Here is a 14,756-nt window from a genome sequence, read left to right as displayed (position 1 = left end):
CTGTTGACTCATATGTATATATAAGGCAATTATATATTAAGTGAATAGTATTTTCGTACTCTTATAACTCAAATCGTAAAGAAGATTTAATTTCACCACCCAGTTACACCTTGCGACCGAAAGTAATACCGTACTTTTCTTCTGAAAGTCGTAAAAATTGTAATTTAAAGAAACTTTAACCTGGTTCTAAACATTTTGAACTTGGCTGTTAAAAGTAGTTCAGTAATGTTCGTTCTAATCGGTGTTAATAGAATGCCTACGATAATACATTTCTACTGTATACTTGATAATTAAAAACAATTCGTCATTTTTATCTGGCAGCAATGATGATCTTATTACTACTAATGATTATTTAGGCTTTTTTGTGCTTTTAAAAGAAGTTAAAAATTTTAGTTTTTTAAAGAAGTTTTTAATTATAATCGGTTTGAAATTTACAAAGAGAATAAACGTATAAACAAATTATTTAGTGCAATTGAAATCATCTAGGCTGTGTTCAGCTGGAGTGCATGAGACTTTCTGTAGCATCGTTAGGATTTAGTTTTTGGTATGTGTTATGGTTAGGATTTTGTTTTAATCCATTCTTTTGTGAATAATCAGAATGTCGATGAGAATAGGTAAGTAAAGTAATATTCATTTCGCTACTTTTGTTTCTGTATTGATCTTTTCCATGAACACTTGAAACATAACCTCAATTTGTGTACTTGTAATTTATTTGAAAATTTTATTAGAATTTTTACTTCCACGACGTGATCTTTAGATTTCTTATTTTGTTCTGTTTTGATCGTGCATTATATCACTGGTCAGAGCCGGTTGTTGTTCGATGTTATACAAATTATAACGAATACATCGATTAGAATTGGTAGAAACAATTCTTGTTAATGTAATTTGTTGTTTAATTACATTTTTCTGTCACAGTTATTGTATTCCGTAGAGTTGTTTTTACATAAATCGCAAACCCGTTACATAAAATTTCAAAAAAATTAACCGACTTATTTTCTGCACGTATTCCAAAGCTTTTAATGCACTATATGACATAATTATTAAGAAGTTGAAACTCTTCATTAACCATTTGTTTGATTCATTTTGAGCATGTTATCGTTATGCATGAATGTTAAATGAGATTATTACTATTAGTCTCATACATCCTTCATAACTATAACGTTCTCCATGAATGGTTTGACATGCATTTCTATTCCTTTCTGTTCCGTATTATTTTAATATTAATACAACACCAAGTACGTTAACATTATTAAATATTTTAAATGCTTCATATATTCCTGTCTGAGTGGTAGTAATGCTTTTGGAGCTCCTTTAAAAAGTGAAAACAAGTTTTTGGGATGCAAAAATAGGCTGAATCAGTCGTGCAAATCAATATTCTCTTTATAAAAAATGTTAACTTCTTGAGTTGATGTTTACAAATGAACTCTACCATTGCAACAAAAGTTATCATAGATTCCTAAAAAAAATATCTGTCAAACAAAACCTAAGAACTATTTTTCTTCTTGTAACACAACCTTTAAATAAACTTTTTAAAATAAACCTTAATTTTTCTGCATTGTTATTTAATATAAACTCAACAAATTTCATTTGAGGTTTTCCAAAGTATTATTTTATTTCGTACTCATTTATTTTGTCATTCACATGTTTGCACATTACCATTATTTCATTTAATTAATTTTGTGTGTAATATGGAGGTAATTCTTATTTTCATTTATGAATTTTTTTACATGTGGTACAGTTTTCTTTAACCCTTCCTTCTTAATTCTTTTTTTTGTTGGTATTTACTCATCAATTAGGACAGGTTTCAATTTTTGATATAGTTTATGTAATGTATAATTATATACTGATTTAAATAAAAATTAATTGCTAATACCAAAATAACAATTTATAATATTTACATTTTCTTTACTTTTCTTTTGATTTACTAACTATAAACAGGAAAAGAGATCATCAACTAAAATAAAAAAAAAGAGTATATTATTCTTTATTTGCCTTGTACAAATGTATATTTTATGTTTGTCTTCCACCTTAGTAAATGCGTTACATTTTTAATTTACTTATTGATTTACATTCCTACTTCCTGATTATCTTCTTATACATTTTTTACCTTTATTAACATCCTGTCGTAAATTTATTTGTAATTATATACAATTATGGACTCAACTTTGAATTTGAAGAGATTGGAATTTACCTTATTTAGAATCGTAAGTTATTCATTACAATTAAAATTATTTGTCAGAAACACTTTTCACCCGAGTTATATCTCGTAAGTTAGATATTTAATGCAGTAAATTCAAGCAGTTCAAATATCCCAATTCAGTTTTTGTTAATTTAGTTTGATTGAAGAGTAGACAAACACTTGGAGAAAAAAGCCCAGACAGGCTAGGATGTCGTTGTGTATATTAGTTTTTTTTTTTTTTTAATAGAATAAATTTTGAGATAAAATCATAATATTACAAGGTTTATTGTAGGTCATAGATTTTGTTGTTATATCAGGACTTAAGATGATGTGAAAATAATGATTGACTATTGTATGATAGCACAATCAAAATAATGAAAATTTCATGTTTTTTTTGTTTTTTTAGAATCTTACAAATGCTTATAATTTGGCTAATTTGAAATGGTAGTCATTTATGAATTGGTATGCAATATTATAATTAAGTTACTGATTAAAGGATTGAAAAAGGTAATAATTAATAACTAATCTAATTTCCTAACTCTATCCATTATTTAAGTAGACACAGATTTTTTAGTAAAAGGTATACTAATTCCCCAACAAGGCAGTGTTGAGCCTTTTCATCGATCAAAATTTTTCTCAGCACTTAGGTGAGAGATATTACTGATGAAAGATCAAGAAAAGCATTAAATTATATGAGATGAAAAGATCTGTTACAACAATCAGAAAATATTCTTTACCTTCTAAAGCAGTTTAGAGTTTAGATTAGCCAGTGGCCATGGGTATCTTTTTAAACAATATCAAAAGTCCTTCATCGGTCCAGTTGAGTGTTATATGATAAAAGGTGAGGAAGTGAATGAAGGATGTGTTAAAAATTATTGTTAAAGGTTTAGTTGTGTATATGGATAGGAAAGGCCCATTTGTGACTTTGAATATACAATACACCTGTGATTGAGCTTTAATTGAACCATTGCTTTATACAACTGCAGTAATATTTCTTTGTCTGAGTCGTAATTGATGTTTGATGAACATTTGATAATGTTTAGGGCTTTCTTGCATATAACACTCAAGTCTTGTATATGTAGTCACCATGTAAGGCATTTATCTAATAGTAGACCTAGAAATCATACATTTTTCTTGTATTGGATTGGGTAATCATCAGCGGTCAAAACAAGACTACAGTGAGGAGTTCTCTTCCTACAGAAGTGTGTACACAGCACATCTTCTCTGGTGAAAATTTGAAACAATTATTCCTTGTAATTTCATTTGGGGATTTATTTTCATTGTAATTTATACTTCACATAACTACTGTTGCTGGCATATACAATTGCCAGATCATCGAAACACTTGCTCGTTTCTGCTGAAATGGCTAATATCAGTTCATTAATGGCTATCATGAACAAGGTACTGCTTAACAGCGAGCCTTGTGGTATGCCATTTTTCTAGTTATTTTTTCTGATGAGTACTCATTTCCCATTAAAGCCCATCAGGGCTTGGAACAGTGAGGGGGGGTGTGGCGACCAGAATTGTCACAAGGTGAGCGTCTTCCTCTACGGAGGTTGGGATGATGAGTACTCATTGTAAATGGTTATTTGAAATGTATGGTCGTTCATATTGTTATCATATACTGGTATATTGCCGTGAATGCCCCATTCATGGAGGCATTATTTCATGACGCCAGGTCGTATTGAAAGTCTTCTGCAGATCAAAGAAGACTCCCACAATGTTTCCTTGTGATGTAGCTGTTATATATAATCTCTAAATTGATCATTTGGTCCAGTAGTTGTGTGGTACTGTTGAAAACCTGTATGTGGCGATAATAGACATTCTCTTTCTAAAATCCAAATTAGTTGATTATTTATTATTTTTTCAAAAAATGTATTATCATTAATCTTTTTCAGCAAATGTTTACTTTCATCAAAAGGCAATTAGTAGGCTTATGTCAACAGAAGCTGTTGTCAGCTACAAGAGGCCTGTTGCATTAAGGACAGCAGCTGATCCAGTAAGAATAATAGTTTATTTATTTTATCAAATTAAGATGTAGACTTCCATGAGACTTGTATAGACTTAACAATTTGTATTTATTAGTATTAAATTAGACAATTCCAAATTATTAATAAGAGTAAGAAATTTAGCAGAAAATATCTTGAGGTGAATATCAACTCATTATTACACTTGCTAATTTTTAATACTGATCATTAACACACTTTCTCAATTTTATTGGAACACAGTAAGTTCTCTGTGTGATTTTATTTCATCCACAATATTTTGCAATAATTTTTTCCAACCCGTTGATATATTTTATATTTGACATTTCATCTCATTCAACAACTATGTTGTGATTATTTTTTTAACAAAAATTAATAATTAAATTAATGCACACCTTAGTTATAGTATTGTTAATAATAATATCAGTACTCATACAACATACTGCAAGGATTATTGGGAGGGAGGATTAAAATACCTGGTTTTATCTGTAGGCACTTCAGTTGTTAGACATGTGCCACCACTGGTGAGGAAACAGCTCCCAAGTCAAACAGGCAGCTCTGCAATAGATACCATGAATGCACTGCCTAATCTGGTCCTGGCACCCTCAGCATTGGGAACCTGGTGGAGTTAAACCGGCAGCCACAGAACTAATAGTTTGTTGATAAGAAAAAGGAATCAGGATGTGGAAAAATGTAGATAGTGATAAAGATCTGGCTACCATCAGGGTAGTTTACCTTCTTTCCAAACCCTGCTGCAAGGATTAAATCATCAAGTTTGTGATTCACTTGGAAAGACAGTTGCAGTTCTTGGTCATTGTAATGTGGTTTCTGTTGGACTTCTATTTGACATTCCAAAAAACTATCAAACAAACTGGTATACAGTTCTGACAGACGATGTAATCACTTTTACTCTTTATTGAATACTGAAAGCAGTATGGCAAAGTGAGCAGTCGATCATTTCACATAATACTGCGATGTACTAGTTTAAAAGTGGTACTGCTTGAGAAACATCACTGTAATATAGTTACTGTAGAGAATCATCTAATGTTACCACATTACATAAAGCATAGCATAATGATGGTTTCAGCAGATAAAATGATTAGTAGCATTTACAAAATGATATTAGAGGGTTACAAAGGGATCCCACTCAAAATACAGCCATATGTGTGAGATACAAATTTCTTTTATTTGTAATTTATATTGAAATAGTTTTTTTTTAACTTTTTTCTTGGAGATTGGTCAATTGACTGATTTAGTGCTATATTTCACTTCGTTTTATTCAGTGCTAATATTTTAACCTTAATATTTGTTATATCCTAAATTTTATTTTAGTATTATGTATGTTAATTGATTATTACAAATTTATGAATAAAAAATTATGGAAATACTGGTGCTAAAAAAAGGAAAAAATTACATAAGATAGGTAAATAAAAAAAATAAAAATTAGCAATCATTTTAAGGAGATTGAGGGATAAAGATTCTTTCCTGAATGGTCAAGATAAGTAAATGTAACCATATCAGTAAAAATACACAGATTTTAGTTTTAAGGTTTAAAATATGTTAAATATCAGACTTTTTTGGCCACAGCTGTTTTACTTGTTAAATTGATATATTATTATAAATATTAATATAAATAATACATTAATAATAACTATAAACAAATTTATCCTGTAAAAATATATGGTTCTTCAACTGTGCGTGCTCCAATTCATGTTAATAAAATAAATGTATTTACTACAATTCAGAACATTATTTTATTTATTGGATAGAATGAGTTAGTTGAAATTTTTGACTGAAAATGTTATTAGTTTTACTATTAATGATAATTACGATTTTCCTGGTATTAAGATACCTAATTTTCTGGGGATTGATTGTAAAATTGCATAGGCAAATAAAAAATGTCATTCTTGTTGAATCTCACATTCAACACCACCTCACGTGGTGTTCTTATTGTGTTTGCAGTTCAAAAATGTTTTCTGGATCTATGGAAAGGTATGGATTTATATTGATTATTATTGTAAATAGTGTAACAAGACCGGTTTAATGGACCTGAATAATGGATTCCTACAAATTAAGAAGAAAGTAGTAGAAAATATAATAATGGGAGGAATCCTGAAAGGAGTTAAAAGAAACTCTTTTAGTAAAGGTAACAGGTTCGTTTAACAGTTGTCTTCTGTAATACTGCCCACTGACACACCTAAACAGATTTTGTTTTATGAGATGAGTTACCGGACACAGATTAGGAATGCATGGGAATGAAAGGGCTCAGTCGATTGTTCTCATGTTCAACTGGGGTCTAGTCCTGCAGGTAAAGAAGATAGGAGTATAAATACTCCAGGGAAGACCAGTTGAAGTCAGTCTAAGTGAGACTTTATGATGTCAGCCTGTGAGATGTAACGCACCGTTGGTCTAGTGGTGAACGCGTCTTCCCAAATCAACTGATTTGGAAGTCGAGAGTTCCAGCGTTCAAGTCCTAGTAAAGCCAGTTATTTTTACACGGATTTGAATACTAGATCGTGGATACCGGTGTTCTTTGGTGGTTGGGTTTTCAATTATCCACACATCTCAGGAATGGTCAAACTGAGAATTGTACAAGACTACACTTCATTTACACTCATACATATCATCCTCTGAAGTATTATCTAAACGGTAGTTACCGGAGGCTAAACAGGAAAAGAAAGAAAGAAAGCCTGTGAGATGTGAATTCTGTGAAAAATGCGAGAGTGTGCTATGATAAAGTTCTAAGGGAAGAGTTAAGTTAAGTTCTGCAAGTTTGAAGCGAGAGTATTCTGTGAGGAGGTCAATGAAGGAGCAGATTTCTAGGGAATGAAGTTCAACGCAATTAATGTGATGTCACAAGTAATTTCAGTACACGAAAACAAGAGATGGTTCGGTGAATTATTGTTAGACTATAAGTGAAAGAGATAATGTACTAAATTTCATTCATAAAGTGTTAGGATAGTTTTATTTGTAAACAGCAAAGGTATTTGCAGTAAAAGAACTTTATACTTTATCTATTTGTACTACTTGTACTATTGTACTTGTACTATTGTTGTTAATACAAGACTAGTGGTTAAAAGTGTTAAGATTAGTTGTCATGCTAATATCTGTTGTCAATGGGACTGAATTCTGCTTTTCAATATTCAAATACCTGTGAATAAACCCTGACGATTATTTTAAATTCTGTTGTGTATATAATCACTATTATTTATTATTGTGGTTGTGATTACTATGATTATTATTTGTTTATTATTTTTGTTTTCTGTTGTCATTATTATTGTTGATTTGTCTCATTTTATTTATGTTCCAAAACTAATAAATTGTAATTATATAAACATCTTCAATTGTCTGTCAGTCTCTCAGTATTCTGATCTAGCCGCGAACACACAACAATATTATTACTGATTGTTATTCCTGTGAGTCTTTAATAGTGAAGTATGGGTAGAATGGCATTTTATTGTTGTTGTTTTTTGTTCCAATTGGGTTTGATAATCCTGTTTCATGTAAATATATTAAGTGTATTATAATTACACTTAATATATTGCTGCTAGAATAAATGGTAAAATAAAGTGAAATTAAAAACTTCGTTTAATGTTGGGTTATCTACTGCAAATCCACCTCATTTTCACTGAACAGTTATTTCTCCTGCATATGGGGTAGCTGAAATTAAGTTTGTAATTACTGTTGCTCACCAAAAATAATCATAATTTAACATTATGATGTTCATAGTTAAGAACATTTTGGCACATAGATGACTAAAGTTAGTCCACATATTTTACCATTGCCAGAACAGGTGATAGTTCAATCCGTTAATCTGAAATGTCCCAAATACAAATATGAGAGATATGATTACTTGAAGCATTGGCAGCACTGGGAAGACTTGCTAGGCCATCAGTTGTGAACTACCTTTGCCATTTTCTTTCCCACAGAAGCATACGTTAGCAGAGATGCATGTGCATTAGTTGGCAAAAGTATTGATTTAAAAATATAAATACATTCATTACATACTGAATATTTTCAATCAGTTTGTGGCATGATTCAAAGATATTTTATTTCTTAATTAGTTGAAAGTATGGAGACCCAATTAAATCCCCATACTTTAAAAACTTAATACTACTCAAATCATGGATACGACTCTTTCTTGGCAATGTCTTCCAGTCATCTTAAAGTTTTATCTTTAGTTGTATCAGTCAGTCTTGGCATTTGAAGCCATTTGGCACATGAAACTACTTTATTCCTAACTTAATTATTAGTCTAAGGAAAGACTAAATTAGGTGTTATCAGTAAAGTAAATTGGATACTAAATTTTGATTATTTTTTAAATGTGCTTCTGAAACCCAACTCTGTTAAATGTAAACTTGAAATTTATTTAAGAAGAAAAATTAATTGTATGGAATATTGTCTATTCTGTAGAAATTATATGTACTTTTTTTAATGTGATAAAAATCTGTTTCAGCTATCACAGGGAGAACATGATGTAGGTCATTTTTATACTATACCCAAAGATGTATGTGAGAATTTTTTTGCATTAGGAGGATTTCCAAATAATTACAGAAAAAGCATTAAAACATTTGGTGAAGCTAGTTTGATGGTACGAGATCATACTGTTGAATTTTTGAACTATCTAAAGAAAGCAAATTATAACCATCCTGTCATCAGATATGTGATATGTATCCTTTATCAGCATTATTTTTATTACCTTTTTTAATATTTTCTTTAGTGTATTGTATTTTTACTATTTTTCTTTTTCTTTTTTGGGTGGTTAATTCACCGTATAAGCTCGAAGCGTTTGCATAGGAATATGAAATTGAAATTTTGTAGCATATGAAAAAAAAACATGCCTGATCAGGATTCAAACACGGGACCTCTAGATGAAAGGCTGAGATACTACCACTTCACCACAGAGATCTGCAGAGAACTATATATTGTATTATACTAATTACTATATTTATGTTGCATACTTATTTGTGTACAGTAAGCATCATTAAAGAAAACATTTACATTGAAACTATCATACATTTTGTAAATTAACTATATAATAGAAATGAAAACATTGGTATCTGCCGTATTATTTGATTGTAACACATGAAGTAATGTTGTTTTTTCTAATAATCTTTAGTATAGTAACTACTCTTATAGAGAAAAGATTAATGGGTTTTAGTAAATTTTTTTTTTAATTTTCAACTTAAACTAATAGTTGAATAACTTTTTTTATATTTGTGCAGTGTTTTAATTTAAAAATGATCATTTTAAGTATAAGGATGGTTGCATAAATTTTAAATCTTGAACTTATTGTACAACAAGTACAATAAGTACTTATGGTAGAACAAGTACTACCAACCTAACAACAAGTACTGTCCAACAATCTAATACTTGTAAGTAATGTAAATGATATACTAAAAATATTTACACTACTAAACTATTAGAAGTTATGATTTAATATCTTAAATCTTATTCTTTAAATTAAAAATGTTCCATTATTAAAATATTTAGCTTGTCTATGAAGAAACCAGTTCATCTTTAAATATATTGTTAACAATATATTATACTTGTTATTCAAAAACAAACAGATTTAAAATATTTATTTCTAATGAATGACAATAGATAGACAGAGACACATATGATACATCACCGAATAGAGGAAAGTTTAGTTTTATTTTATGCATTCAACATGAGCATTATTTGTTACACGAAAAATGTTGAATCGATAGTCAATTTTTGGTCACACACAAATAACATCTCTGGTTTTTTAATTCAATGTTGAAACAATTCAATTTCACAGGTCTTGAATTTTGCATGGTACATGCATACAGTATTTTATGACCCCATAGATAAAAATCACAAGGGATAAGATATGGTAACCTTGGAGGCCACTTATGATGAACAAGATCATGTTGCCCACCTCTTCCAGTCCATCATCCTGGTATTGTGTCATTCAGATACTGCTGCACCTCGTGGTGGAAGTGAGGTGGAGCACCATCTTACACAAAGATAAAATCATCACATTCATATTTAATTTGTAGAAACAACCAGTTTTGGAGCATGTCCAGGTATGTAATTCCAGTCACAGTTCCCTTCATAAAATAGAAAGTGCCATTTTCATCTGATATGCAAGGATGACCAGTGCTTTTCCCTTTGTAAATGCAACCATCTTTTACAAATTTCTTGTACCAGTTGTATCTGTTTATGACGAGACAGCTCTTCATTGAACTTACAATGAAATGCATGCTACACTGAAACAATGGATTCACTCTTTACATATTGCAGCACACAAAATGATTTTTCCTAGGACATCGCCATTTTCTCATAAACAAACCATAACACCACTGTATACATTGAAGGAACCAATACTTAAAATTTTGAATATATAGTTTCATATATATATATATATATATATATATACACACACACACACACACACACACACACACAATTCACAATTTAATTTGTTGTAATATAAAAATAATATTTATTTACTATTAACTATAAGAATGCTCTTTTATCTTGATTTGTTAACAGAAATTTTTGTTCATATGCTAATGGTAGTAACATGCTATAACATAAAATTTGTTCAACATGAAGCTCTTTTACATTAAATCATTAAGCCATTATTATTGTAAAAACTAATTAATATGTACGTCGTATAATTCTTATGTTAAAGAAATGTATATTTTCCCTTGACTATTTAAATAGATGGCAAACCTGGTTGTGGTAAATCTATGACTCTCTCACATGTCCTGCACTACGCTTACTTATCTAATTTTATTGTACTACATGTACCTTGGGGTAAGTTATTTTTAATGATATAATTAAAATTATATTTTCAAAATCTCTGATAGTCAGAAATGTTTAGGATGAATTTAAATTAGTTTTATTAATGAACCATAAATTTACAACAATACTAGATTTTATTTCTGTCAAATGTTAGCATATGTTTCTGACTTTTCTCATTTTATTACTGCTTTTGATAATTTATTTCTTCTATATTTCAATTTCTAATTTAAACTAGAAAATGTTTAATGTTTGTTTCTTATCTTTTCAGTTTGGAACTGGTACCGAAGGAATCTAACTGAAGTTGTTCCTTCTGATACTAAGGAAGGACTATATAATTTACCAGTAGAAGCTGCAACATGGTTAAAATACTTCCAGAAACAGAATGCACATATTCTTTCATCTCCAGATGTAAGAATTATTATTTGTTTATAAAGGGACCCATTCTGCAAATAGAAACCTAAGGGTTGAAAATGAATTTTTTATTTGAGCTTTTTAAAAAATTGTATGCTGAGAATTTTCTTTTTTCCTTACCACCATTTTTTTAAAACTCCAGTTTAAAGAAGCTAAAAAGAGCTTTCCAAATTATCATTTATTGTAAAGAACCATTTTTATGCAGTTCTTTACTACTCTGTGAGTAATAATGCATTAAATATTTGTCAGGAATATTTGAATTTTTTTTTCAAGGAAAAAAGTTACAATGCTTCACAAATAATAATAATAATACTAGTTAAAAAATAAAATACATATTTCTAAGAAATGTTTAAATTTATCCGTTTATAACTAATGATTGTTACATTAAAGATCTTTATCTTTAATGTTATATATATATATAGCATATAAAATGATTAGATACGATACATGTAAGTTTCCTATATTTACATTGGTTAAACTGCCTGCCTTTTTTTACCTACAGATTGTCAAGATATTTATTATAAATGTACACAGTCAAAATTAGGTATAATTAAAACTGGAAAAATAAACTCCAGCAAATGGAAATATCTGCCTCTGCATATAAAAGGAAATATGAGGTGGGCTTTATACCATTGACTTCACTGAAAGAGGCTCCCCACTCACCTTTTGATAAAAGTAATGGTTTTTTTTTTAGAAGGATTTACTTGTAGGATTTATTTACTGACATTTCAACAGGTATCATTGAAATGAGACATTTTTTTAAATTCTCAAAAATGTTGAAAAAGAACTCCACTTTTAACTTGAGAAACTGTTGATTCTCTGCGAAGATACACTATAGAAGATTTCAACAGACAATTTTTTCTGTTTCTTGTAAAAAAGTTTTTATTAACCATCTAACATATCTTATTCTAGAAAGTTGTAGCAGCATTTCCATAGTTGTTGAGATTACTAATTTATTGATATTTGATACGACCTGAACAATTTAAAACAAACTTTAAGTCTGTCTCTTTTAGGCTCTTAATACCATGCAGCTGAAAGCATTGGTAAACTACAGTTGTGTGTTTCAAGGAAGTATTTTTGTTCATTCCATTTCTTTTTTATTAAATATTTATGATTGCTGCTCGAGTGAAGTATTTCAGAGGTTAAATAGTTCCCTGGTCAGATCTCTGTATGGAATTAGTCAAGAACAAGTCATCAGAAAATACAAGAAAGAATATTTTTTCAGTGAAAAGGATCTAATGTTAAAAGTAAAAATAGTAAATGTTAGTTAAAGTAAAATAAGAAATTAAGTTAAATGTAATATAAATTAGCAATGTGAAATCGAAATGTGAGCAAGATTTTTAGTCAGGGATTTTTTTTTGGAAGTAAATAAGTAAAGCCCAAGTAAGTAAAAAGTTTGTATTATATATAGTACAAAAATAATTATTTTAGTCCAGGTACTTTCAAAACCAAATCATAATACAACAGTATAAATGTATATATCACCTCTTCAACAGAGAAATAAAGAGATATATAATGATGTATGAGAAAATAGATGATCTCACCAAACATGTAAAAGGAAAAAATATAAAGCTAAGTTATAACAAATTAAATGATAAAGCAGAGGGAAACTAAATAGCAATCAAAGCAGAATTTTGTCATTTAGGAAACAAGGTTACAATAAAGTAATGCAGGCATCAAAAGTCAACTAGTACTACGAGAGGTGGATGAGAAAGTAAGTTACACCCTTGCCGTGTCCTTGAATTGAAAGGGATAGATTAATGTCTCTTATGGTGGCAGCACTGGTTGTGTTGTTGTCTTCATACTCTCCCAGCAGCAATTCAGTACATGTATATTATCGTTGTCAATTTGGCGTCCTCTAGAGGTTTCATCCAGCATAGAAGTGCATTCAATAGTCTGATTTTTGTGAGCAAAAAATTACGATTGATTTGAAATTAATCACCAAATTGTTGAGGTGTACAGTTATAATGCAATGTCACAACTGATGATCACAAAATGTTGTCAAACATTCAGAAACAAAAGAATAAATGTGAGTGACAAACTGTGTGCTGGGCGTCCTTCAACTGCAAAGACAATGGGTAACACAGAATGCATGAATGAAATGATATTGAGTAACTGGCTCATTAAAATTAGAGAGATTACAAGTGAATTTAACATCAGTTATGATAGTGTGTTTGCGATTATTTACTATCAGCTTGATTATCATAAGCTGTGTGCACAATGGGTACCACATCTGTTGACCGACAACCACAAACATTAACATTTTGCATTTGCTCTTTCTTTTCTTGAACGTTATTCCAGGTTCAAGAATTCAGTTATTTCATGATTTAATTCAGTGGTGACAGAACAAGAGAATATCCTTTTTTAACATTAAATTGAGTGTAACTCAAAAATTACTCTACCTATCTTCATCAAATTTTCATGTGCACAACTTCAGGTACACTATTATAGCATAACTAAATTTCAAAGATTTTTGAGCCACAAATTTTATACATAGCCCTCTATATATATATATAATATAACATAATAGCATAATATATTATGCTAACACATAGTGTACCTGAAGTTATGCACATGAAAATTTGATGAAGATTGATTGGTTCAATCATGCACTTAAACTATTGCTTACATGAAAACTATAGCTCCATTTAAATGTAAATGATAAATCACAGCACATATAGTTTTATTGCACTATATTTTACCAAAGTTTTTTCTAAAATATTTTTTACTGCTTTTCTTATTTTAAATATTAACATGTTAACTCCTGGCTGTTCATGATGTGAACATTAAATAAAAAATCACCAAAAGCAATATTATTTTCAGAAATCATTATACAGTAGTGCAGCATCCTTTCTTTCTTAACTAAAACTGGAAATCCACCCTTCTAATGCACTTACTGCTACAGAGTTTTTTAGTTTATTATTTTTAACATTATGTTATTAAAATTATAAAAGTTTGTAATCATGTGGCATTAAATGTACAGTTTAACTGCTCCATTTTGAATTCTGTTTATATCTTTCTTTTTAATATGTTATTGTATTATTTTTTCTTTCTTTGTTTTTAACTTTTTTCTGTTTTTTTTTTTTTTTTTTTTTTTTTATGTAGCTACGATTATCAAAGGAATATGTATGGAGTCAGCGAGAAATAAGTCCAGCTGATGCTCCTTTACAAGAATTAATCACACATGGCATTGGAAGAATAAGATATGCTTGTGATGTAATCGATGTTCTTGTAAATGAATTAAAACTTCTATCATCCCAAGGAAGGTATAAAAATAAATACTAAATACAGATTTTTTTTAATGAATATTTAAAAAATTTGCATTACTTTTATTAAATATATAAATAGGAAAGGAATTATATATTAAATGAGCAGACACGATTCAAAGCCAACATAGTTTTTGACCA

General features: G+C 29.5%; 1 protein-coding gene across 2 annotated transcripts in view; it reads left to right on the top strand.

Moving 5' to 3' along the window:
* The first annotated feature begins 462 nt into the window (after positions 1-462).
* mRpS29 (mitochondrial ribosomal protein S29) overlaps positions 463-14,756 on the top strand; it is a 36,649-nt gene continuing 22,355 nt past the window's right edge. For both annotated transcript variants that reach the window (XM_075359809.1, XM_075359810.1), the window contains exons 1-6: positions 463-614; positions 4,078-4,178; positions 8,621-8,834; positions 10,858-10,950; positions 11,207-11,346; positions 14,455-14,615. In XM_075359809.1, the coding sequence (XP_075215924.1) occupies positions 599-614; positions 4,078-4,178; positions 8,621-8,834; positions 10,858-10,950; positions 11,207-11,346; positions 14,455-14,615 (725 nt within the window). In that variant the 5' untranslated portion in view covers positions 463-598. The remainder of the gene's footprint in view (positions 615-4,077; positions 4,179-8,620; positions 8,835-10,857; positions 10,951-11,206; positions 11,347-14,454; positions 14,616-14,756) is intronic.

The sequence above is a fragment of the Lycorma delicatula genome, chromosome 3 (assembly GCF_047948215.1).
Source record: "Lycorma delicatula isolate Av1 chromosome 3, ASM4794821v1, whole genome shotgun sequence".
Lineage (NCBI taxonomy): Eukaryota > Metazoa > Arthropoda > Insecta > Hemiptera > Fulgoridae > Lycorma > Lycorma delicatula.
Note: the sequence above shows the minus strand (reverse complement) of the source record. Positions and strands in the feature narration are given on the sequence as shown.